Source organism: Salmo salar, chromosome 01, assembly GCF_965601325.2.
Source record: "Salmo salar chromosome 01, fSalSal1, whole genome shotgun sequence".
NCBI classification, from domain to species: Eukaryota; Metazoa; Chordata; class Actinopteri; order Salmoniformes; family Salmonidae; genus Salmo; species Salmo salar.
Genome location: NC_138291.1, coordinates 135,937,202 through 135,965,104, shown reverse-complemented (window position 1 = coordinate 135,965,104; position 27,903 = coordinate 135,937,202). Strand labels below are relative to the sequence as shown.

Sequence of the window (27,903 nt, the reverse complement as noted above, 5' to 3'; positions counted from 1 at the left end):
GGGTAACCATTTCATTAGCTATTTAGCGGTCTTAATTAGCAGTCTTATGCCCTGGGGGGGTAGAAGATGTTCAGGGTCCTGTTGGTTCCAGACTTAGTGTACTGTTACCGCTTGCTGTGCGCTAGCAGAGAGAACAGTCTATGGCTTGGGTGGATGGAGTCTTTTACATTTTTTGGGGCCTTTCTCTGACACCAGGGAGCTCGACCCGCATAGATGGAAACAGAAAATTCTGAGCCTTTTGGGTAAAACACTGGGGTAAATCTAGGTCATTCATAGAAGCTAACTACCTTTAGCATCTATTCCTGATGGTATCTTCTGGCCGGTGGAGTTTTGTTCTGAACATTAACACGCATCGCTTGCGGTACGGTTTTGGAAACATCTTTCATATCAGCGAGAAATAATAACCAAACATTTCAAAAAGTAAAATTACAACACACCTTTATAGGGTTAGTGTTCCCACACGGTGATATCTCCATGTTACAGCGCTTGTTTACGGAAGACAGAGGCGACTACCTGTGCTAATTACCTGTGCTAATTACCTATCTAACGTGCTTGAAGTGTAGTTTGTCGGCTGGAGGCACACAACCGTATGGATCTGTGCAAACCTGCTACAGTAAGTGTATATGTTTTATTTTTACAGATTTTTTTGTTGATATGAAAGATAAGTTCCATATGTTTCAAAAACCGTATCGCAACTGATGATTATTGAAGTTTCTAAATGTTAAAACAGTGCTTAAAGCTGAGAACCCTTGGCATAAGGCAGAATGCCTTGTTTAATGTTTTGGGTTCTCGAGAACAATGGTATATCCTGTCTGGAAATGTGCCATAAGGGAATGTGTTTTTTACATAGGCTTTTATTTGGACCAAAGACCATTTGGACAGAGAATAAATAAATTTATGAATAATTACTGATATTTACCCATGGTCAATGTTTCTCATCATGGTGTGATGTATTTCTGTCACCGTGTGAGCCATTAAAACCCACTCTGACTGAACTTTGTGTCCTGTGCTGTTTGATAAAGCTCGAGATAACGGATTTAAAGCAGTAGGGCGCCATCTGGTGGTTAATATGAATACTCCGTTTAAAATGCCCTTTTTGTCCCTCGTGTCGTCCCGTAGTTAACTCTTTACCCTCTCGACTCCTCATATTGAAAACACGTGTGGAAATAACAACAGCATGGCCAGCCAGGGACTCACTTACGATGGTTGTAATTTTTTCAGACAACGACTAGTGTTATCAACTCTAAGTGGCAAAAGAGTCAAAATCAGAAACATACGATCTAAAGATGATAACCCAGGACTTAGAGGTAAGTGGACTGCAAAACACCAATGTGGCGTCGCATTATTACATATGGCTAGCATTGCCAGCTAGCTGTTACTACGCAGTTAAAGTTAATCCATTCCAGCACGCCCAAGTAGACTGAATTGTTGCTTTTTGGCACAAATGCCATATAAATTAATCAACCAGCTAAGTTATTGGACAACATTTAATGCAGGGTACAGTAGGACCATAGCTACATAACAATGAATATTCATGTGATCTTTTATGAGGATTTTGTTAGCTAACATTAGCTAGGCAGCAGTCACTACCCACACTCCTTTGGACACACTCCTTTGGTTTAGCTCTATAGAAGATCATGCTTCTATAAACACACACCCTTAATTCTTCAAAATATCCCATAGCTGTTTGTAGACAGTCAAGTAAATGCTGCATATGCCTAATGAATAGATAAGGTTGTTATTGGGGTTGAGCTACACTTTTATTGACATTTTTTAAATATTTTTCTAGATTTTGAAGCCAGCTTCATCAGGCTTCTGGACAAGGTAACCAATGGGACCAGAATAGAAATCAACCAAACAGGTAAAAACCATGGGAGGATGGATACACAGACCACAGCGTATGTCATGCTCACTACTGAATTCCAATGTCATTGGGTTTATTTGTACTCTGCAGCCACCTAATTTTTGAATGCATGACGCATGCATATACACCAAACTGTCCTTGGCAGGACCTCAGTTTTACACACACACTTCACTCGTTGTCACACACAGGTCAGCACGTGTTTAAAGCGGTAAGTTATTGATCTGTCACGGTTGACAGTGGGATAACAGGAAGGAACTCATCAGCCCTTCAAGGAGAATGAACATGGTATTACCAAAACAGGTCATATTTTGTCATCCTGCACCTGATTTTTCATTTTCTTCTTGTTGTAACATGAATGTTGCAGTTCAGCTCTTGAATGTTTTTTTTATGTTGGGAAATGTTTCCATATGTTTTGGAGACCTTGGCGCCGCGGCATCCCCAACAGTGTCATCGATTTACCTTTATTTAACTATGCAGATCAGTTAAGAACAAATTCTTATTTTCAATGACGGCCTAGGAACAGTGGGTTAACTGCCTTGTTCAGGGGCAGAACGACAGATTTGTACCTTGTCAGCTCGGGGATTTGAACTTGCAACCTTTTGGTTACTAGTCCAACGCTCGAACCACTAGGCTACGCTGCATTTGCAAGGCGTGACACGCTAGCGTGGGTGTAGTTGCATTTGTTTACATGCACCAAATATCTGCTTTTGATGTTGTTCCTAGGTGTTTCTACGTACATTTTTTCAACTCCTAGACCCAGAGACCAGGCAGGCCAGACTGATATCCCTGTCCTGGGCCATGTTCATAAGGGCACATCGTAGCAGGACATACTGCAACAGAAAACAACAATCTGTGCTTTCATTGGACAACTGTATGTCCTACCATCCAGTTTGAAAACATTCTTTCCTCACAGAAAACAACCCTCTCCTCTCTGCCCTGTAGGTACGGTGCTGTTCTACCAGCCGGGCCTGCTGTTTGGTGGTGTGGTGGAACATGAATGTAACACCCAGCGCTCTGTGGGTTACTACCTGGAAGCTCTACTCATGCTGGCTCCCTTCATGAAGAACCCTCTGAAGGCTGTGCTGAAGGGGGTCACCAACGACCCTACAGACCCCTCGGTTAGACCCATGTTCCCTCTATTATATATACATGTGTAGCGGCTGGCTAAGGGGCAGTTAAAAGGTTTGTGGGGTGGGGGAGTGGTCCAAATGTGGCCCAAATACAAACGTATTTATTTATTTTTGCTTTGGGAGGTGTTTTTAAAAAAATGTATTGGGCACAGGGAATGTAATGTGTGTTTTCCCTGATTTACATTCACCTTTTCGCAAGTTTTTCCATATTATTTCTTCCATCCTAGCCACATTTCCTCATCTGCTTGCAGATCAAGGTGTTTTGGTACTTCCCTTATGCACTACGCTTTCCCTTGCGCTAACAATACCACAGGTCAATATAGTCTACCAGTCTGTCTATCCTGCTCTCTATCCACCAGTCATAGTGACAATAGTGGTAGGTGGATAGTTTGTCCAGAACTGCAATAGGCTAATTAGCAATCTTACCTCACATACAATAATTCAAAGCTGCAGCAATTTTCAATATAAATCCACAATCACAAAGCCTAATGGCTGATAGGCAGCAGAGAGGCCAGGTGCGTCATTGCGCATGAAAGAACAGTGAAGACATGAGACGCACAGCTTAAAAAGCTCCCCTATTGATCTTGTTTAGACCATACAATTATCCTACCTAGACTAGCCTCCAACACCACAATACAATGAATAATTGCATTATTGTTTTCAAGTGAGTACAAAATTCTACATAAGGCTGTGAACTGCAGTGAAAATGACATTTGAATAACTTCACACAAGCCCTGCGATTTGAATGTTTCATTCCATTTGGATCAGTTGTGGGTCTACTCTCGACAGTTTATAAGGTCTAGAAAGACTCAGTAGCCGGCCAGTCTGGCTTTGTTTTTACTTCTGGTACTGAGACGCGCTGTCTGTTGCGGGTCATCATTCTCTCAAGTCGTCCTTTCCAGCAGCCTACTCCCTGCATCCCACTGCTGGATTGCTTCTTATGCTATGTAGGGTTGGTCCTGGTCAGTCCCTGGATGGAAGCTCAGATGCTACTGGAAGTAGTGTTGGAGGGCCAGTAGGAGGCACCCTTTCTTCTGGTCTAAAAAAACATATCCCAATGCCCCAGGGCAGAGATTGGGGACATTGCCCTGTGTAGGGTGCCGTCTTTCGGATGGGACGTTAAACGGGTGTTTACTAAATATGTGGTCACTAAATATCCCGTGGCACTTATCGTAAGATTAGGGGTGTTAACCTCGGTGTCCTGGCTAAATTCCCAATCTTTCCCTAATACCTTTTATTGATTTCTTTCACTACTGCTACTCGCTGTTTATTATCTACGCATAGTCCCTTTACCCCTACCTACAGTACATGTACAAATGACCTTGACTAACTTGTACCCCCGCACATTGACTCAGTACCAGTACCCCCTGTATATAGCCTCGTTATTGTTACTTTTTATAAAAAAATGTACTTTAGTGTATTTAGTAAATATTTCCTTAACTCTTATTTCTTTAAACTGCATTTTGGTTAAGGGCTCGTAAGTAAGCATTTCACGGTAAAGTCTACATCTGTTGTATTCGGCGCATGTGACATAAAATTTGATTGGATTTGATACCATCATGGCCACCTAATCATACCCAGCTTCTAATTGGTTCATCCATCCCCCCCCTTCCTCTCCCCTGTAACTATTCCCCTGGTCATTGCTGTAAATGAGCGTTTTCTCAGTCAACTTATCTGGTCAAATATATAATAATATGGCCACATGCGCTCCCAGTAACACGCACTCTGCCTCCTCTACCATCCGAGCAGCTATTCCTCGCACTCCTAGAACATTTCAATATAGCCAAAATATTGAATTTTTTAAAATGTATTACCTTTTTTATGTTTGGCATAAACACAACCAGTCACAATGTTTTAATGTGGTTAGGCTACTTCAAAAGTCTCCCGTTGGTTACCTGCCCACGTTTGTCCAGAATATAATTCCAGCATCTATGCACTGGTCATTTTGAGGAATGGAAAGAGACATTTGTTACAAAGCACCAAAACGTTTCATGACTTTCAGAGATAGCCAAGCCTTCGAAACTGGGTACAGGATGGGGAGGATTGAATTTTCTGTTTGTCAAGATTGACAGTGGCTATTGTTTTAGGGCTGTGACAATACCAGTATCGCAATATTTTTTTTCATGACAAACATGAAGCAGATCAAATGCTTTGATCCTTTAAAAACCTCCTGTATGTAAAATATTGTGTGCTATAGTTTGGAAAATGATACATGTGAGACTGGATGACAAGGTAATGTTTGTTTCCAACATTAGGGTAGTTTTCCTAAAGAAGTTAAATCCGCTATGTGTTTTGTTTCCTTGCCACGATATTAATGAGTATCGCATTAACTTGTCCAGTGAGTTTTTTTGTTGTTGTTGTAGACATTTAGAAAGTTCGCATAGAAAATAGATGCAACAATTGCCTGCTAGGTTGCGTTTCCATTCAACTAACTTAAAACAGCTGGACGTAATGACGTCACACTTTAAACAAGTTTTCGCAAAAACTTAATGTTGAATCAAAATGTAGTGGTTGAAGTGTTTCCATTACCTATTTAGGGCAACTGCGCATTAATAAGTTGGCGGCAGCCTATATGCCCAAACACCTATCATGTTTCATGCCTCGGGTAGCCTGTGAAAGCCGGCATGAATGCAATAATTGACTAATATTCAAATAATTATCGTACGCCAATGTATCGCCATGGTGAAACTTGCACTCCTTTAGATCTGAAATGATTGGATGGTGACACTTGCCGGCCAATCAGAAAAGAAAGGCGAAGCGTTTTGGGCGTTCTTAAAAGTCAGGTCAGGACAATCCTTGTCCTGTAAAGAAGCCTTGTTTTTATAGTTGGAAAGGGGGGAAAAAATGATTTTGCAAGCAGTAGGCATTTAGAATTAAAAGTGGAGCTAATAGTTACGTGGGGACATCGCGTGCCCCGCGTACCTTCAAACTTATTCTGCAATCATAATTTATTTGAAACACTTTGTTGTAATAATGTTAGCCAAAAGAAAGATCCACCCCTGTCGAACGAATACAAATGTTGTCGATCTTTAGAAAATGTCTCCTATTTGCCGTTTCCATTATATACTACCGTTCAAAAGTTTGGGGTCACTTAGAAATACCCTTGTTTTGAAAGAAAAACACTTTTTTTTGTCCATTATAACAATATCAAATGGATCAGTAATACAGTGTACTTAAATAACTATTGTAGCTGGAAACAGCTTTTTATTTTTTTTCATGGAATATCTACATAGGCGTACAGAGGCCCATTATCAACAACCATCACTCCTGTGTTCCAATGGCACGTTGTGTTAGCTAATCCAAGTTTATCATTTAAAAGGCTAATTGATCATTTGAAAACCCTTTGCAATTATGTTAGCACAGCTGAAAACTGTTGTGCTAGTTAAAGAAGCAATGAAACTGGCTTTCTTTAGACTAGTTGAGTATCTGGAGCATCAGCATTTGTGGGTTCGATTACAGGCTCAAAATGACCAGAAACAAAGAGCTTTCTTCTGTGTAGTCCTTAGCGAAAATCTGACGTGCACTTTGAACATGTTAGAATAACTGTCCACATTTTACTTTTCCTCAGCCAACAAGACGAGTAACGAACAGCGAAATCACTAGCCTATGTCAATCTACTATAGTAGAAAACTTTAAGCTATCTATGATATTGGTCAGCTTGTCGATTTTTAAAGTAATAGCCTATTCCCAACAGACTCTGGGACAGTTGTGGGACAATAGAGACAGAATTCATACACCCAGTAGGCGTAGGTTACATAAAAATGTAAAAAGCGACGTCTGATACAACAGATCAGAACGTTTAGCTTAAAATGTTGATAAACTATTATTTCTTCACATAAGTGCAGCAATGCGCACAAGGCGGTAGGCTATGCGCGAATGTTCCATAATGCAATTAGCGGGGAAACACTGTTGCCAAAAGGGCACTGCACATGTGAGCGGTTTCATGTGACAGAGATGAAAATATCAGTTCGAAGTTTAGAAAGTGAGGGGATCTAATAGGCTACTTTGATGCAAGTGAGACATGCTTCATAATATGGATTAAAACGTTCAGGTTTCAAACAATTAAGTGTGTGTTTTCAAAATGCATACGGCCTCCAGTTCATTGCAAAGTGGTGTGTGATGCGCTGATGAAGCCTACCTTCCATGTCCGTTTAATGCAGCGTTCAAAAGAACTCTGAACTCTCCGACTTCAGTGTATTCAAGACAACTGGGGGGAAAACGAGCTCCGACTGGGGAAAAATCGCTTTGAACCGTCATCCAACTCAGAATTCCAACTCAGGCCTTTTTCTAAAACGTCTGACTTTTCCACCTGAAGATCACTGACTTCATCATTTGAGTTCCCAGTTGGCATGAAAGCACCACAAGATGCTGCCTATTTATTATTTTATTTTTTAAAATAAAAAATAAAAGAAAAAGAAAATAGGATTTCCCCTAGCTGATCGTCTGCAGCCGGCTTTGGTCGTAAAATAATGAAATGGGTAGGGAGAGTGAGCTTGTCCGTGGTGGTCGGCAATCCCTCAACCTTCTTGCCCTGCGTGGCATCGACTGTGCCACAAGTGAATTCAATGAGGGGGGCGCATTGTTTTTGTTTGTAAAACAGAGTTGGGAAAGTGGCTGAATTGTCCTTTAAATTGTTATGGTGCAGGGAGTTGTGATTTCCACTCGGTCACACATGCTTAATGGAAACATGCTCGTAAACGTTGTATAAGTGGAAAACCAAACCTTATCTCTCCCTTTCTTCCAGGTCGACCAACTCAAGTATACGTCCATTCCTGTGATGAAGAAGTTTGGGATTGATGGAGAGGGGCTGGAGCTGAAGGTGAGGCTTTTAGAGCACATTCCTAGCATTACTTTGTAGGGGTTTACCTGTCTTCATATGATATACAGTGTAACTGCTATCTTTGTCTGGGACTCTTCGTTGGTATGTAGTGGAATGTGTTATTGGTATGTTTTAGAGCATTTTCTTTTGTTGAGACTTTTTTTGCAACTTGCCAGGCTGTTGGAAGAATTGATTCTGAATGATTTTACCTGGTTAAATAAATAAAGATGATTGTGTTTCCTGTGTCCAGGTAGTGAAAAGGGGGATGGCTCCAGGTGGGGGAGGCGAGGTACTGTTTACGTGTCCCGTTCGCAAGACTCTCCGTCCTGTCCAACTGTCAGAGCCTGGCAAGATCAAGCGGATCAGAGGGATAGCGTATCCTTTTCATTCTCTTAATTAAACGTTTTGAATGTTTTGTCCTTTCTCTTACGGTGTTGTCGAGAGTCTTGACACCAGCAAAATGTATGGCAGTTAGGTCTGTTTACATTCTTGTATTTTTCTGTCATTGCCACCTTGCTTTACCTGGCTCATATAACACAACTTTATTGATCCGTTATATGGAGACAACGGGAATTGTTGCACACCTTGACATTGGTCGTACAGATACTCTGTTAGAGTCTCTCCACAGATGGCCAACAGAATAGTGGACTCTGCCAGAAGCATACTGAATAAATTCATTCCTGATATCTACATCTACACAGACCACATGAAGGGGGACAAGTCTGGAAAGTAAGTCATCTCCCAGCCTGTGTCATATTCATTAGTCCATAGCGTAGGAAAACGAGGTAAACCCTCTCCGTTTCAGTCAGCCATGGTTTTTCTCTGGTGCTGGGACTTTGGCCACTAGATGGGGATAGAGTTAAGAAACGCTGGAAGATTTACTTTTCAAGAAAGGAGGAGGCAAACTGTACTCGACTAGGGATGTTAATCGGTTAGTTGCCGAAAAATACATTTGACCGGTCACGCTTATTGGTCTATAGGTTAATATGCAAAATTTAGTGGAATGAAATTGGACCGTGTGTATTTTTGTTAGTTCGTCTTGTATCTTATTTATCACATGCACACCAGACGGAGCATAGTTTTGAGTGGAATAATATCACCTGTCGGAGAGCGAGAGCTGCTGCTGGAGTGAAACGTGTTCTTATAAGCCCAGTCATTGAGCAACAATTCAAGTAGTTTTGATGGCCTTGATGGAAAGGAGGATCCCAGCTTTCTATTGATACTAGTTTTATTTCTCAACTCCTAATTGAAGCCCGTCCTCCATTCGAGTGCATAGGCAATACGTTTGGCAGGCTATCGGCATGTTATCCGCCACCGTGCAATTAGAGGCCGTATGCATTTTGAAAACATATATTTCACTGTTTGAAACCTGGATGTTTTACTTCAAATTATGAGACAATGTCTTACCCGCTTCAAAGTAGCCTAGCCAAAATCCGACCATAGAAACACAGAGGAAATGATTTTATAAAGACTTCCTCATATGCCATTGAAAACAGGATTTCTCTCCTGTTCTATTGGTTTTCATATCAACTTTCTTTCGTTGTCCAGAAGCCAAAGGCACAATCCTAGTCGTATTATCAACCCATCCTAGTTGTTGCATCTTTAGATTCCCCCTCTAAGTTTCTAACAGAGCTTTTCATCTGTCACATGTGGAACCACTCGCATCAGGTGTGCTGTTTAGAGCTGTGTTTTACAGTGAATTGCATTTTGGCAAATGTTTTACATTGCTTGCATCATTATTAGTTGTTAAATAATATACACTACATGACCAAAAGTATGTGGACACCTGCTCATTCCAAAATCATGGGCATTAATATTGAGTTGCCCCCCCCCCCCCCTTTGCTGCTTTAACAGCCTCCACTCTTCTGGGAAGTCTTTCCACTAGATGTTGAAAGATTGCTGCGGGGACTTGCTTTCATTCAGCATTAGTGAGGTTGGGCGAATATTCCTGGCATGCAGTCGGCATTCCAATTTATCCCAAAGGTGTTCGAGGGGGTTGAGGTGAGGGCAATGTCATTGTATGCTGTAGCGTTAAGATTTCACTTCACTGGAACTAAGGGTCCTAGCCCGAACCATGGAAAATGAGCCCCAGATTCCTCCACCAAACTTTACAGTTGGCAGTATGCATTGGGGCAAGGTAGCGTTCTCCTGGCATACGTCAAACCCAGATTCGTCCGTCAGATGGTGAAGCGCGATTAATCACCCCAGAGAATGTGTTTCCACTGCTCCAGAGTCCAATGGCGGCGAGCCTTACACCACACTAGCTGACACTTGGCATTGCGCTTGGTGATCTTAGGCTTGTGTGTGGCTGCTCGGCCATGGAAACCCATTTCATGAAGCTCCCGACGAACAGTTCTTGTGCTGACGTTGCTTCGAGGCAGTTTGGAACTCGCCTAGTGAGTGTTGCAACAGACTATTTTTTGACGCTACGTACTTCAGCACTCAGCAGTCCCGTTCTGTAATCTTGTGTGGCCTGCCACTTTGCGGCTGAGCCGTTGGTTTCCCTAGACGTTTCACTTCACAAAAACAGCACTTACAATTGACCGAAATGTGCATCCCTAATCAAAACCGATTAACAATGTTCCCTTTTGATGTTCTTAGTTTTCACTGCTTAATCAACAGCCAAAGCATACATTTCTGATGAGGCACAATCTGTTTATCATAGGAAACGTTTGTCATCAGTCATGACGATCACTAGTGCTGAGCGATTTATAATTGTTTTTTGATTTAGGTTATACATTTTTACATTAAATGCATTGTGGGTTGAATGCTGTAACAACACAGAATAAAACAATTCAATAAGTCCCATGATGGTAGTGACTGCCCATTACTGCTTATCACTTATTAACCATCATTTATTCACATTACTTTACTAAAATGTTTTTGTTGTGTATATTACATTTGTTTTAGGCCTAGTTGATGACTTTATTAATTCGTTCCAAGACATCTCATCTCTATAGAGCTGCTGACTAGGCTATCTGACAAAACCACTATTTTAGTAGTTCAACATAAATAAGGCATACGTTTATGACCGCTGAATACCAACTATCGATCTTCGATCATGTATTTTCAGGTAGATGCACCTCACAAAACAACTGCTCGCTCTCGCTCTCTCTCGTGCATTTTTTTCAGGCCCTTCTCTCAGACCAGCAGGCGCGCAATAGATTATTGTAGTGGATTATTGTAGGTCATTGTAGTTCATTACCATGTTTTCTGCACTAAACTATGTAGAAAGTTGTAGGATCTGATTTATCTAGAGAAACTGCGCATTGCGCTCAGAAAAAGATGGAACGAAATGGAATTCCAATAATGGAACAGACGTCGGTCAATTCGTTTTTTAAAAATGGAAAAATCACATGTTGGTTAATCGCTCAGCGCTAATGATCACACTAACAAAAGTTGTTCTAGGCTACTTCAAGGTTAAAGGGTACTGTTTCGAGTAGCAAATAGTAGCTAGTATTTCACTTAGTGACGCAAACGCTTATTGATAAGGTTGTTTCCCCTGAAAACCGTTCTATCATGGCTGATTTCTCTCCCTCAGGTCTCCAGGCTTTGGCCTGACCTTGGTGGCTGAGACCCTGAACGGGACGTTCCTTAGTGCAGAGCAGGTGTCCACCCCCCAGGGGCAGGGAGACCCTGTGCTGCCTGAGGACCTGGGAAGAAACTGTGCCAAGCTACTCCTGGAGGAGATCTACAGGGTGGGTGACACACACGCACCATGCGCTTTAGTAATTTAGCCGACGCTCTTATCCTGAGCTACTTAGACTAGTGAGTACATACATTTTTTTGTACTGGTCCCACCCGGGAATCGAACACACGACCCTGGCATTGCAAGCGCCATGCTCTACCAACTGAGCCACACAGGACTCCTGTCAAACGTGTTTTAAATCGAGTTGAAGTTGAACCTCTTGTTGACTTTAAATGTACTATTTAACCTTTATTTAACCATAAAGTCCCGTGGGGATCAGAAGACCTTTCCCCAAGGGACACCTGGACTATCAGGTCTAACTGTCATTACAGCTGTTGAGTACATACCAGACGTTAAGTGTCTGGACTTGTTAATTCACACATTCAAATCACCATCTGTTTTAAGGTTAAATGTTTGCCATTCTCAGTGTGTGGTATTTCCCATCAGTGGTGCACAGAGAGAGTGAGACAGCCGTCTCTCAGATAGAGCTCAGACTCAGCTCATCGTTACAGGGAATGTGGGTAAACAGGCAGGACACTGTTTGTTTACATGTTGTGATTGAGTCAAGCCCTCAACTGTGTTACAGAGACTTATGTGTCTGACAGACCCTAATGTGCTGTGGACATCTGGGCCCTTATTTGCAAAGCGTCTCGAGAGTAGGAGTGCTCATCTTGGATCAGGTCTCTTATTCATTATGATTTAAAAGACAAAACTGATCTTAGATCAACACTCCTTCAAGAGGCTTTGTGAAAATGAGCCCTGAGTTGTGAGATTACCAAAGCCTGGTTGGTTTTCTCACAAGTCAGAGACACAATAAAGCCCTGTGATGTTAAGACATTTTCAGACTGTTATGATGTCAGTCTGTCTATAAAGTGACTGTACCAATCTAGACAACATTACACTGCAGTGCTTTATGTAGAGAGAGTGTTTTATGGTTGATAGTTTCATGAAGAAATATGTTCCACATCTTTTAACCAGCGGAATTCCTAAAGTGTTATTGTTGGTTAAGTGGTTTTAAGGCGATGGATTCTAAATTGAAGTTAATGCTATGTCATTGCGAATGTTGTCTATAAGTGGTAATATGATAACGATGTGATGCAAAACTCGCCTCAAGTCTTTGAAAATGCACAGCTCTTCCCAAAGAAAGAGGCACTTTATCAAAACATTTTTATAAATTAGCCGCTGAGTCTGTGGCTTCACTTTTCTCCTCCTGACTCACACTGGTCACCCCCTTTCATAAGAGCATGTGAATCCAGTTAGCCAGGAGAATTTGATGATTTGTTTTGAGTGGTGAATATTGTTGCTCACTTCTCTACTAAGCTAGGCCCGTGGATAGCGACTGCTTCAATCTCCTCATTGGCCAAGAGGAGGGAAGGGGAAGACTAGGAGATAGTCACTGGTGTCTCCTGGGAATGGTTGTTTGAAGCATGTAAGGGTGGTTGAGTTTCTTTTGGAGGACATGCGATGCACATCTGTGTTTGTTCAGTGGCTAATCAGTAGCGCTGGCTGGCAGGCAGCAAGCGTAGTAAACGGGAGATATGTTTTGGAGCGCCTGGTGAGATGAGGGACAAGGAGAGCGGATGTAAGTAGTGGTCTTTTATATTTGAATAGTTATTCATCTCTTTTAGAGTTCAAATCAATACAATGGATTTTGGCAAATTGTTAAATATGAAATGAAGTAGGTAAACTTGAACTTTTCGATTTTCGGTTATTTGATAGTATTCGTATGTTACCTTAATGTCAGAATGTCTTGCGCTTTGGTGGTTTTCTATGCATGATGATGACAGACGAGCATAATGTCAGCCTTTTAAACTTCGTATTCTGTGTGGTTCAGAGGCAGGCTACGCCTATGCATCTTAGACAGGGGATTGTACCACTCCCTTTGGCTTCTTCAAAATATTAGGCAAAATCATTCAAGGTATTTTTCTGGACCTAGGTTACGATGGCTTTCAATGTGGGTTAATTCAATTTGACCATTTCTTTTCCACCAGTTGATGAGATGCCAAATACACTGAGGTCTGAAATTATTGACACGGTTGATAAAGATGAGTAAAATGACTAAAATAAATAATACAAATGCTGAGCTATATTCTATGCTTAAAATAAAGGGAAATGTATATTTTATACTAATACAATTGCTCTGAGAAATATATTTTGTTCATTTAATTAAAAAAATTCTCAAATGTAGGGACTAAAATTGACACAGCTGTTTTCAATCACCTTGCAAGGATAATGGCACAGCCTTTTTCTTCCCAATTACAATCTTGTCTCATCGCTGCGACTCTCCAACGGGCTCGGGAGAGGCGAAGGTTGAGTCATGCGTCCTCCGAAATATGACTCGCCAAACCGTGCTCCTTAACACCCACCCGCTTAACCCAGAAGCCAGCCGCACCAATGTGTCGGAGGAAACACTCTTCAACTGACGACCAAAGTCAAGCCTGCAGGCACCTGGCCCGCAACAAGTAGTCGCCAGAGCGCGATGTGAAACAAGAAAACAACATGCTCCAGAGCACTCAGGACCTCAGACTGGGGCGAAGGTTCACCTTCTAACAGGACAGTGACCCTAAGCACACGGCCAAGACAATGCAGGAGTGGCTTTGGGACATGTCTATGAATGTCCTTGAGTGGCCCAGCCAGAGCCCAGACTTGAACCTGATCAAACATCTCTTGAGAGACCTGAAAATAGCTGCTCACTTCCTTTGGAGAAAATATCCTTTATATTTTATTTAGCTATGTTCATTTGTATTCTTAATAATAAAAAATAATAATCACACGGAATTCTAAGCAAATCCTGCCTTCTAAATGAACTAGTGTAGCCCACAGCCATATGGCATGTCCAAACATAAGGACAACTCAAGAGTATGCTTTTCTATTCTTCTGAAATATACATTTTCTTCGTGTCATGTTACTTTTAGACCTGTCTAAAATAAATTATGGATTTGTTGTGATTTGTGTAGGTTATATTAAATGGATTTATTAGACTTTTTAAAATGTGGAAGCCGGGAGATGCTAAACGTGTTTAGGTTAATTAACATTCAGTTACCGTGAGACCGGCAGTTATTTGCTTGACAATCACCGGCTGACAATGTCATGGCCGCCCCAGCCCTTCTCATGATGCAATGTTACTGTTTGAATTGTGAAAAATTACTGTTTTAAATGGTAGGTTCCAGACCATGCATAATGTGATTTAAACATTTATCTTATGTCCTTATTCTGTTACATTTTTCATCAGGAGTCAGGACATACCTTTTCCTAGACAGATCATCGGGTCAGACTGACTGTCTGGAGATTACAAACAGTGAATTGTTTGGAATCCCAGTAGTATCATGGAACACGTAATGACTGGAGACAATGTTGCCTTAGTTATTTGAAAAACGGATTTTAAGTGATTGAATCATATTCATGCTGATGACCAGATGTTGGGCATAAAGAAGGCCACTGACACTGCATGCTCACATAGCACGGGATACACAGCCAGACTAGCCTCTCTGTCTACCAGACTAACCTCTGTGCTCTTCAGTAAATCTAAGATGATGGGTTGGGCAACTCTTTAAAAAAAAATATATATATATATATATATTTATTTTTTATTTATTTTATTTTTTTCTTCTAGGGTTGGGCAGCCCTGCTGTGTGCCCTGCAAGACTTTTACTGTGCGGCGCCAGTCAAGTTCAAACCATCTGTCACATCGATGATGGCGGTCAATTATCGTCGATAGACAATGCTATCGCCCAACCTTACTAAAATGTCATATGTCGAGAAGCTACAAGGGGATTGACAGAGATGATTGGACTGTAACCCTGTCTGTCTGAGTACTGAGTACACTTCAATATTAGAGTCGGTGTATTTGCTGTCTCTACCATCTTAAGATTGTTCCTGGTTGGGTTGTGTCAAATGTTTATTTTTGAATACCAGAATGATCTATCTAATCTGCTTTTTGTTATCTTTTAAGTGAGGCCATGATGCCACATGCGTTCTTATCTTAGAGGGTATTGAGCTTTTCGGGACCTCTCCCCTTGTGACGTCGGTGTATTATGTTGTTGTTTCTGACGCACTGACACCCCCCACTCTGCTCTTTCTCTTTCAGGGCGGCTGCATCGACTCAGCCAATCAAAGCCTGGCTCTCGTGTACATGACCTTGGGTCAACAAGATGTATCTAAAGCGCTGCTCGGCCACCTTTCTCCATACACGCAAGTTATTTATATATCTTTTTTACAGTAAGCTGTTTGGCAGGACCTGCCATCCAAAGTTCTCTCCAATAGCAGGAATTTAAACCGGCTGTGGTCAAGCAAAAAGGGACTAACCTGATAGTGGAAAGCAAACAAGTTGGCATTTACAATAATTGTTGTCATTTACGGTAAACCTTTGGCCACATTTTTGTTTAATCTTTTGTTTGACAATTTGTGCAAAACATTTAGGGTGAATACTTCTGCTTCTTCTACGAACATCATCAAAATAACGTTTTATTAGCACATCTTTTTTTAATCTTGTATTTAATTATTTTATGAGAACATATTTTTGAGAAATTAAATCCAATCCATTAATATCCTACAGATGCGGTCGAAAATATTGACACCCTTACACTTTAGAATGGAGCAACATTTTCTGATTTCTCTTTTCAAAACTGGTTGAATGGCTATTTTTTTTTACCCTGTAGGCACCTGCAACTTACCACAGATGAGAAATTACACAGTAAACTAGAATTTGCCTCCAACCAAATTAGTGTTGAATGATTTAGTCCAGGCCATTTTTACTTTAAAGTGAAAATACTACGTTTGTTTGGATCTAAAAAAATAGATATATATATATATATATATATCTACACACACACACAATGCAAAAAGTCTGTGTAGCCATTTGATTAGATGTTCAGGAGTCTTATGGCTTGGGGGTAGAAGCTATTTAGGAACCTCTTGGACCTAGATTTGTCGCTCCGGTACCGCTTACTGTGTGGTAGCAGAAAGAACAGTCTATGACTAGGGTGGCTGGAGTCTTTGACAATTTTTAGGGCTTTTCTCTGACACCGCCTGGTATTGAGGTCCTGGATGGCAGGAAGCTTGGCCCCAGTGATGTTCTACCCGCACTACCCTTTCCTATCAGCAAGAAAGAATCTTTCTTAACTTGTTCTTAACTGACTTGCCAAGTTAAATAAAGGTTAAATGAAAGATGCGTTCCTTATGTTCCCAAAACCGTACCGCAAGCGATGCATTTTAACATTCAGAACGAGCATCGGGGATCTTAAAAAGAGAACTCTCCTGAACCGAAGATGCTATTGTCAATATGAATGGGTTCCAGTCCTCTCAGAGTCAGACTATGAACTGTCCATTTTCAGTTATCATGGTACCGGTGCTGTGTCCCTGTCAAGTACAGTACTATGATAACTGAAGATTGGCAGTGCCATCTCAATGGTTCTCTGAGCACCTTCTGAGGCAGAGTGTGGATCGTCCATTTTTGGATTCTGAGTTCTCAGTATTGATGTTCTACAGTATGTTTGGACGGTCCATCCATTTCCTGATTTGTGTGTATATGTTGTTGTGTATGGGTGATCATAAAGACCTTTGAGCTGCTGTTTTGGTGTTTTGAAGGCATTCCAAAGCACACACTGTCCTTGGTCAGTGCTTGTCCCCGGTCATCTACTCTGACATCACACACAGGGTCAGGGGTAAGGTTGCAAAATTTCAGGAATGTTTTGTTCCAGAAATCCTGGTTGGAGGATTCCAGATTTCCTGCTTATTCCCTCCTAATTTCGGGAATCCTCCAACAGGGATTTCGGGAAAACAAGGGAATTTATTAAAAGTTCCTGGAATTCTGCCACCCTAGTCAGGTGTCACAGTGCTTCTCAGTATTCCAGTGTTTGATGTTCCCTCTGGCCTTTACAGCCTTTTTCTAGGATGCTCTGGTGTTTTGTATTTGACTCTGTCGTAAAATAACAAATAATCTCCATGAGGTTAGCCTGTCTTGTGTTGTACAGCTGTATTTGAGTAGCCAAGCCACCCACCTAAACTCTCGCTCTCCTCTCAGGATTGAGTTCCTCAGACACATGAGAGACTTCTTCCAGATGATGTTCAAGATCGAGACTCAGAAACCATCGGAGGACGAGAGGAAAGGAGGAGACAAAGTACTGATGACCTGTGTTGGAGCCGGCTATACCAACATCAGCAAATCAATCAAATAAAGACTGTACAGTATTTTTCAACCTGTCATTCTTGAATTGTGGTGGTGTTTTTAATCTAGATTTTTATTTAAATGTATTTGGGCACATTCTAAATCAACTGTCAGTTTAAGGATTTTAAATCATTTGTGCCATTGGGATAACATTGTGCAGTAGGAGTAGTAACACCAATAAGACATTTTATGTTGATATTTGTAAATGGAGGTCACGTGCTCAAATCTAAGGTCACTATTAACTCTTAAATGATGATGATCAATAATGTTGCTCAAAATGTTATTTCCCTTCATTTAAATTGACTAACACCAAGTGAGTTTTTGGATTTAAACACCAAATTATCAATGGTATCCTCAAATTGATGACATTGTAAAAGGGTTTCTTTAATAGACCCCTCCCCTAATACATTTGCTACTGGTGCGAATATTCAAGGAACTTATCTTAGAATTTCAAGGCAGTAATCCCAATTACATAAAAGACAGACATACAATAAGTATTTTAATAGTCTGTTTTTATTGATCTATACAATATATTAAATACAAAAACGATGTTTTGCATTATGTTGATCATTGATAAATAGTTTAATATAAACAAAAGCATGTATGATGTGTAACTATTTGTGTTTTTGTATGGTTGCAAGGGATCTAATTAAAATAGGTTTCTCATTGAAATACGGGAATCTGTAGGATTTCCTCTTGAGCATGAATTTTGATCGCATTTCCACTATGTTCATAAATTCAGTATTCATTCTATATAGCTGAGCGTCTCAAATAGAACTCTTATCGTCTTTAAATCTACACCACATATACCATGTTGAACAAACGTGCGTCATTGACAAATCATTTTAATTCGTGTCTTGTAACTGTTGCCAAATGATGTCAGAGAGCACAAAAACATTAAGAACACCTTAATTTTGAGTTGCCCCTCCCCCATTTTCCCTCCAAACAGCCTCAATTTGTCGAGACACAGACTCTATAAGGTGTCAAGCGTTCCACAGGGATGCTGGCCCATGTTGACTCCAATGCTTCCCACAGTTGTGTCAAGGCTGGATGTCCTTTGGGTGGTAGATCATTCTTGATACACACAAGAAACTGTTGAGTGTGGAAAAACCTATCCGTATCCTTATTCCTGTCCTAGCTAGTGACATCTACTGTAGGCTATCCGTATCCTTATTCATGTCCTAGCTAGTGACATCTAGGCTATCCGTATCCTTATTCCTGTCCTAGCTAGTGACATCTACTGTAGGCTATCCGTATCCTTATTCATGTCCTAGCTAGTGACATCTAGGCTATCCGTATCCTTATCCCTGTCCTAGCTAGTGACATCTAGGCTATCCGTATCCTTATCCCTGTCCTAGCTAGTGACATCTACTGTAGGCTATCCGTATCCTTATTCCTGTCCTAGCTAGTGACATCTACTGTAGGCTATCCGTATCCTTATTCCTGTCCTAGCTAGTGACATCTAGGCTATCCGTATCCTTATCCCTGTCCTAGCTAGTGACATCTAGGCTATCCTTATCCCTGCCTAGCTAGTTAAATGCTGCTTGTTTTTCATTGTCTGAATTTCCGTATGTGTTGACAAGCGAGAGATGACACGCTTACTACGGAGGGTCAGACTTGTTGCTCACGTGAGCGGATCAACACACCGACTGCGTCATTGCGTCACTGCTGCATAACATTTTGCCCAGCTAGGCAACTAGCATGGAGGAGAGAATCATTTTCGCAGTATCCTCAAAACCGTGTCTTTTTGACACAACTGCTGACAGCTACAGGGACATAAACACAAAAAATGCTGTTTGGAGACAAATGTCCACGATAGTAGGATTGCCAGGTCAGTTTAGTAGTGAGCTTATGCTAGATGTGGCTAGTTAACGTTAGCTAACCTAGCCAATGAGGTGTGTGTGTGAAAGAAATTGTCATATAAATTATGCTAGTTACTACTCCTGATAACTTTACCAAATAATCATGTTTGAAAGAGTGAGTGTGTATGTCATATAAATAGTAATAGAAATGGTAGATACTACTGTACCCCTGATAATTTGGTCAGATAACCGTGTGTGTCTGTGTGTACAGTAGGTGACATGTTCATGATAGCTATCTAATAACTATAGTTATGCTAGGTAATGGTTTGGCTTATCATGGTCATGTCTATGTAGAAGAAGATTTTAGGAGGAAGTGGAGAGGACTCAGGGACAGGTATCAGAGAGAGAGAAGGGTAGAGAAAGAGAAGAAGAGGTCTGGGTCAGCAGCTTCAGGCCAGCAGCCTTGGTGCTTCTACCACATTCTTTCTTTTCTGGATCCATTTATTGTGCCTATGGCAACGAGTGTCAATTTTACAGCCAGACCCGCTACTACGTCATCCACAAGTGTTGTCCCCACCGGTGCATCAAGACCCTCAACGTCATCTACAAGTGCGACCATCGCCTCCACCGGTGCAGCGAGACCCTCTACAATGTCTACATCATCCACAAGTATGACCACCACCGGTGCAGCCATGGAAGAGGATGAAATGGAGGAAGCATCTCTGGATCTAGGACCACCTGAGATTATTATGAACCTCACGGAAGTGACCACTGAGGACCTCGTTGAACAGGATGTGGCCGTGGAGACAAACGAGGAGAGAAACAGGGAGCGAAACGAAGAGGAACAACGTCACACCAGGCATCATCGGAGGTACCAGCCCCCAGATCCACTCAACTAATTTCAGTAGAGGCTCCTCCAAGCCGTCGAGAGGGATGCAGCCCAAGCTGATGCTCACAGGAAGGAGGATGAAGAGACCCTCTTTGCCATGAGCCTGGTGCCAACCCTGAAGAGGCTACCTCAGCAAAGAAAAGCAGCAGTCAAGGTTAAATTGTATGAGCTGCTTTTCCAAGCCGAGTTCAATGGTACATTTTCTTTCTTCTCTACATCACAGGTAGTGTCATAAGTGTTGCGACAGTGAAGTAAAGTAGGTAATTCTTTACAGTATACTCATGTAGGCTAATTGGTATTTCAGATCAAAGTATTAATATGAGGCAAATGTACAGCTGTTGTTTCTAGGTTAGAGAATATCCCAAAACAACAGTTTACTGTCTAAATATTTGCCTGTCATATTCATCTTTATCTCTGAAATACAAATTCCATGAGTAAACAGCGAGTAATACCAACTATACCACACTGTTCCAGTATTTATGCCTCTAACTACACTATACAAGCAGTATTTAGTTAACATAAATCTCACCTTTTATGGTGTTATATTATGTAATGCTTGTATGTGTTGTTTTTCTCTTTCCTTCCAGAGATGGAGTCAGTTTAGCCGACCAGCTCACAGGAAGGACAGGAAGAGGAGAGGAGTTGTCTGTTTGTTGTTTTGACCTCCCTCATTATACCTTTCCTTTCACACACAGCAGTTCCATTTAAATTCAGTCAAGTCATAAAATGATTTGTTTCTAAAGTCTTAGGATAGCATTCATTATTAGTGTTACATAGATTTCTGAATTGACAGAATTGAAACTCATACACCGGAGAATTCAGATGCTCTTGTTGGTCTCTTACAAGACTAAAGGTCAATATATTTCTTTAATTTAAAACCACTTGAAAACCAGGGTGTTGAATCTTTTTGTGAAGTTATGTTCCATCGACTGGTCCATGACGTCCAGGGGCCATGTGTTTGTTTAGCTGTGTTATGGCTACACATTATTTTCTTTTTTTCAGAGACACACACACACACACACACACACACACACACACACACACACACACACACACACACACACACACACACACACACCTCTCCTCCACTCATCTCTGTACCTCAGATCTCCAGTGCCCTGCCCTCTCTCTTTATGGCCATGTCTGAAGTTCCCCTACTACGTCTAGGCTTTATGAGTAGTCCCTGTATCTGTCTGAAGTTCCCCTACTACGTCTAGGCTTTATGAGTAGTCCCTGTATCTGTCTGCAGTTCCCCTACTACGTCTAGGCTTTATGAGTAGTCCCTGTATCTGTCTGCAGTTCCCCTACTATGTCTAGGCTTTATGAGTAGTCCCTGTATCTGTCTGCAGTTCCCCTACTACATCTAGGCTTTATGAGTAGTCCCTGTATCTGTCTGCAGTTCCCCTACTACGTCTAGGCTTTATGAGTAGTCCCTGTATCTGTCTGCAGTTCCCCTACTACGTCTAGGCTTTATGAGTAGTCCCTGTATCTGTCTGCAGTTCCCCTACTACATCTAGGCTTTATGAGTAGTCCCTGTATCTGTCTGCAGTTCCCCTACTACGTCTAGGCTTTATGAGTAGTCCCTGTATCTGTCTGCAGTTCCCCTACTACGTCTAGGCTTTATGAGTAGTCCCTGTATCTGTCTGCAGTTCCCCTACTACGTCTAGGCTTTATGAGTAGTCCCTGTATCTGTCTGCAATTCCCCTACTACGTCTAGGCTTTATGAGTAGTCCCTGTATCTGTCTGCAGTTCCCCTACTACGTCTAGGCTTTATGAGTAGTCCCTGTATCTGTCTGCAGTTCCCCTACTTCGTCCAGGCTTTATGAGTAGTCCCTGTATCTGTCTGCAGTTCCCCTACTTCGTCCAGGCTTTATGAGTAGTCCCTGTATCTGTCTGCAGTTCCCCTACTTCGTCCAGGCTTTATGAGTAGTCCCTGTATCTGTCTGCAGTTCCCCTACTTCGTCCAGGCTTTATGAGTAGTCCCTGTATCTGTCTGCAGTTGTGCCAAAAATACATGCTCTTGTTGTTCTTTCAGATTACAGGCTACACATTCATTTAAAAAAAAAAATGTTTACACGCACACACACCTCTTTCAATAGTTGTATTATTTTTTTTATATTTCTCCCTCACCTGGAGTGCCTGTCTGGGGGTGTTGTTGGCACCTGCCCTGGTGACAGGTAGGTGACCATTTGGCGTGCCCATCTCCATCCGGAGCGGCTCCTGGAATGACCTCCGCAGGTAGTTGTGGAGAACAGATGTGGCCTTCACGCAGGCATCAACATTTGAGGGGCTGAGACCAAGCACTCTCCGATACATTCTCCACCGGGCTACCAGAATCCCAAAGGCGCATTCAACAACTAACCTTGCCCTGGACAGTTGTTTGTTATAGATCCTTACAGGCTTTGGCAATGGCAGCTGGCGTCCAGCGTAGGGCCTCAGGAGGTTGGGTCTTAAAGGGAAGGCCTCGTCGCCGACGAAGACGTGGGGAACAGGTCCCAGGTCTTCAGTCCCAGGGAGTGATGCAGGTTGTGGAATCTCCAGGGTGCCATCCTGAAGTGCCTGGCTGAAGGCAGAGTCCCGGAGGGTCCCGCCATCACTTCCCTTGCCGTAAGCACCAACATCGACAACACGGAAACAGTAGAAGGCATCTACAACAGCCAGGAGTACAAATTAATATGTACCCTTGTAGTTGTAGAATTGCGAACCTGAGCACGGTGGAGCCTGGTTTACTACATGTTTCCAGTCAATGGAGCCAAGACAGTTGGGGAAATTCCACCTCTCCAGGAACTCAGCAGCGATGGCCCTCCAGTCTTCCTCCTTGGGGACAGGCATGTATTCACCAACCAGACAGACCCAAATGGCTTGTGCCACAGAGGGGACAATGCATGCCACCGTGGACCGTCCAACTGTACGGTCCTGTAGGAGTCCCCTGTCGCCAAGAATCTGTAATATAATTCAAAATAATGATCAATATTGAATTCCACCCACATATTCTACCTCATTACAGTTTATTATGCTCTACTAATTATATTATAATACTCATCAACCATCATTAACAATGCCTTGAAACAGTCCAATTCAGTCTATGACTATATAATTAAACTGTAGCCCAGGCCAACTCTACTCTTAGAAAGAATGGTACTATCTACTTAAAAGGGTTCTCCGGCTGTCCCCATAGGAGATCCCTTTTGGTTCCAAGTAGAACCCTATTGGGTTCCATGTATAACATTTTCCCCAAAGGGTTATACCTGGAACCAAAAATGGTTATCCTATGGGGAAAGCAGAAGGACACTTGGAACCTTTTTCTCTAAGAGTGTATGTGAGTCCAATAAGAATGTAATGAATAACTGACTGTAACTGTCTTGAACAACAATGGGTCCTGGAGAAGACTAGCCTACCTTCATCAGGGCAGAAGGCACCCCATCTTTCTTTTCATTTGGTAACATTGCGTTATTAAAAAAAGATTATAAACCAACTTTGGGAAAAGTTATAGTCCTAATGAACATTCTGTAAAAGTACATCTGATATCAAATAGGGACTAACTAGAGAGCCCTTTAGCTAGCTAGGTTGAACATAAAATATATCTAATATCAATCAATTATGGTATCAAAGGCTTTAAAAATGTACTAGAATGTAGCTTACTGGAGACACATCGCCAGGCGTTCAACTGGGCTGATGGACTCCCGGTAGTTGGTATCCATCCGGGCGACCCTGGCTCCAACCATCTGGAGCAGGTGATCGAACTGGCTTCGGCCCAGATGAAAGTAACTTCGGAATTCCTCTTCCAAACAGTCGAAGCTCTTGAATGAGAAGGTGGAACTCCCCTGCCTGCTTTCGGGACTTTAACCATCTCTGGACCCACACAGACCTGCGCTTTCAGCGAGGCTGGTCCCGGCCCAACAGCGCGATCAAGACCACCTTCCTCAACGTTGGTCTCATTGTTGAAAGAGCCTACTCTGCTATCTTGACTATTTATTATTGCATTTTGCTCCAAAACTGCATTTTGGAGGTAAATTATATTATAGGCTGTCACAATTAATTTGTGGATGTCATCGAATAAATAATATACTTGACAAATAAATGAATAAAAAATGTAAAGAAATTATACAATTAAACTGTTTTTATTATGTAATCCCACATTGTTATACTGGATATGTGTGCAACAAAAATTCAACATTCACATTCTGCTACTTTCTGTCGAGTCTACGGATACAATTTGATGCATACGTCCAACTGCCTCTGCAACGCAATGCTGCAAGGAAAACGCAGCGTTCCATTGGAAATTAATGTACTTCTGGTGTATCAAAACACAAATCACAGTCGGTGTGTTCGAAGCGTTACTTCGGCTGAAGTATCTAGTTCGTTTTCTTTCAAAAGCACAATTGCGGATGTTTGCAGAAAAAAAGATATCACATTTTTCTACAGGCCCCCCGAAAACGTAATCGTCTTTAGAATTTTATGTGGAGACGTTTTGAAGCACTTTTTTGGGTGAGTCTGGCTACAACAACGATATGGCTCATGCAAGCAACTAAGCCAACCCAAGAAATCTCAGGATTGGAATTTTGACCAAAACAACTGGCTGGATGATGTAGAAAGAGGTCTAACATGCTAAAAAACTAAATATGATTTTAACCCTATTCACAGTGCTAACCGTAATGCCTAATCTTAAATAATATTCAAAAACGCATATTATTTTTCATTCATTTTACAAGATGACCAATTTTGACAAAGCGGACATCTCTCAGTTCTGCCTCAAGGATAAGACTCATCCCAATAAACGTCAACCGTCTTAAGGCATTTAGGGGCATTAGAGGATAAAATAAAGTTTAGAAACTCCAGATTTGGTGTGGTGTGGCTATTAGCTAATCATACTGCAGGCACTGGCTCTCCAACTGACTCTTGACTGCTGAATTTGAGGTGAGAAACAATGTTTTAGCCCTACCGCTCTTTCTGATTGTAAGGGGAACCTGGTTCAAATCTGTAAAAAACTGTCAAATCTCTAAAGGGTTGCACTTCCTCTTCTCTGCCCAAACAAATTACTCCAGACTCTTGCCCCATTACTGCCAAAATGCCATCATTGATGCATTTAATAGTCATTTTATTTCCGCAGGCTATTGTTTTCAAAGAGTGGCTAACCCGTCTATCTCTAAAACTAGGCTAAACGCTGATTCGGAAATTTTGCAGATTGACTTGGAAAATGGTAGTCAAGTTTTTTGCAGTAAGTCAATTCACAGAAAAATATGTCCTTGATGTGTTACTTGCTATAGATACCAAGAAATCCACAAGGGATGACCAATTGGAGCCAGGTCTGCTTATCTGTGCTGCCCCACACATTGTTGGCTCAGTAACCCATATCTTAAGTCGATAGCAGCTTATGTGCTGCCACTCCATAAGGGCGGGTAGTAGTGATCTTGACCATTTTCGTCTCATCTACAGGCTTCCATGTCTAGCCAAGATTCTCAAATATTTGGTAAATAAGCAACTTTGCTCTTTTTATCTGAGCATGGTATCTTTAATATAAATCAATCTGGGTTTAGGCCAGGGCAAAGCACTCACAGAAACCACATTAGTTGTTAATGATATTGTCAATTCTTTGAAGCTAAAATTGACTGTGCTGCCTTGTTTGTGGATGAGTCAAAAGCGTTTGATACTGTTACTCATGCTATTTTATTGAATAAGTTATCCTCGATTGGCCTGGACTCTGACGCCTGCTCTTGGTTTCATGATTATCTTAGTTGTCACTGATCTGTTTCACCCGTCTTGTGCTTGTCTCTACCCTCCTCCAGGTGTCACCCATTTTCCCCATTGTCCCCTGTGCATTTATACCTGTGTTTTCTGTTTGTCGGTTGCCAGTTCACCTTGTCTCGTCAAGCTTACTAGTGTTTTTCTCTCTAGTCCCTGTTTTCTAGTTTTCTTGGTTTTTACCATTCTGCCTGCCCTGACCCTGCCTGGCGTTATGTACATTTCGGACTCTGCTCTGGATTACTGACCTCGGCCTGCCCTTGACCTGTCGTTTGCCTGCCCCCTGTTTTTGTAATAAACTTTTGTTACTTCGAACTGTCTGCATCTGGGTCTTATCCTGAGGTCTGATATTAGTGACAGAACTCAAGCCAAGTCAGAATTTCTTGAACTACAGTACCAGTCAAAAGTTTGGACACACCTACTCATTCAAGGGTTTTTCTTTATTTTTACAATTTTCTACACTGTAGAATAATAGTGAAGACATCAAAACTATTAAATAACATGTATGGAATTATGTAGTAACCAAAAAAGTGTTAAACAATTCAAAATATATTTTATATTTGAGATTCGTCAAAGTAGCCACCCTTAGCCTTGATGACAGCTTTGCACACTCTGCATTCTCTCAACCAGCTTCATGAGGTAGTCACCTGGCATGCGTTTCAATTAACAGGTGTGCCTTGTTAAAAGTTAATTTGTGGAATTTCTTTCCTTAATTTGTTTGAGCCAATCATTTGTGTTGTGACAAGGTAGGGTGGTATACAGAAGATAGTCCTATTTGGTAAAAGACCAAGTCCATATTATGGCAAGAATATCTGAAATAAGCAAAGAGAAATGACAGTCCATCATTACTTTAAGACATGAAGGTCAGTCAATATGGAACATTTTAAAGAATTTGAAAGTTTCTTCAACTGCAGTCGCAAAAACCATCAAGCACTATGATGAAACTGGCTCTCACAAGGACCGACACAGGAAAGGAAGACTCAGAATTACTTCTGCTGCAGAAGATAAGTTCATTAGAGTTACCAGCCGCAGATTGCAGCCCAAGTAACAGACACATCTCAATATCAACTGTTCAGAGGAGTCTGTGTGAATCAGGCCATTATGGTCGAATTTCTGCAAAGAAACCACTACTAAAGGACACCAATAAGAAGAAGAGACTTGCTTGGGCCAAGAAACACGAGCAATGGACATTAGACTGGTGGAAATCTGTCCTTGGGTCTGATGAGTCCAAATTTGAGACACCTCCAACCTCTTTGTCTTTATGAGCTAGGCATGTGTGGTTCCCACCGTGAAGCATGGAGGAAGATGTGTGGGGGTGCTTTACTGGTGACACTGTCTCTGATTTATTTAGAATTCAAGGCACACTTAACCAGCATGGCTACCACAGCATTGTGCAGCGATACGCCATCCCATCTGGTTTGCGCTTAGTGGGACTATCATTTGTTTTTCAACAGGACAATGACTCAAAACACACCTCCAGGCTGTTTAAGGGCTATTTGACCAAGGAAAGTGATGCTGTATCAGATGACCTGTCCTCCACAATCACCCGACCTCAAAACAATTGAGATGGTTTAGGATGGGTTGGACCGCAGAGTGAAGGAAAAGCAGCCAACAAGTGCTCAGCATATGTGGGAACTCCTTCAAAATCAAATCAAATCAAATGTATTTATATAGCCCTTCGTACATCAGCTGATATCTCAAAGTGCTGTACAGAAACCCAGCCTAAAACCCCAAACAGCAAGCAATGCATGTGAAAGAAGCACGGTGGCTAGGAAAAACTCCCTAGGAAAAACTCCCTAGAAA

At 41.7% G+C, this 27,903-nt stretch overlaps 1 protein-coding gene and 1 long non-coding RNA gene across 2 annotated transcripts; both read left to right on the top strand.

The window, feature by feature from the left end:
• Positions 1 to 1,161: 1,161 nt before the first annotated feature.
• rcl1 (RNA terminal phosphate cyclase-like 1) lies at positions 1,162 to 17,692 on the top strand. Its single transcript, NM_001141134.1, has 9 exons — positions 1,162 to 1,307; positions 1,790 to 1,861; positions 2,807 to 2,982; positions 7,739 to 7,813; positions 8,064 to 8,188; positions 8,417 to 8,542; positions 11,355 to 11,511; positions 15,589 to 15,692; positions 17,524 to 17,692. The coding sequence occupies exons 1-9, from the start codon at positions 1,178 to 1,180 to the stop codon at positions 17,675 to 17,677; spliced, it is 1,119 nt and encodes a 372-aa protein (NP_001134606.1). The 5' UTR covers positions 1,162 to 1,177; the 3' UTR covers positions 17,678 to 17,692.
• A 1,648-nt stretch (positions 17,693 to 19,340) lies between these two features.
• Positions 19,341 to 21,250, top strand: LOC106561491 (uncharacterized). Its single transcript, XR_001318803.3, has 2 exons — positions 19,341 to 20,552; positions 20,946 to 21,250. It is a non-coding gene; the product is annotated as an uncharacterized LOC106561491 (long non-coding RNA).
• The last annotated feature ends 6,653 nt before the right edge of the window (positions 21,251 to 27,903 follow it).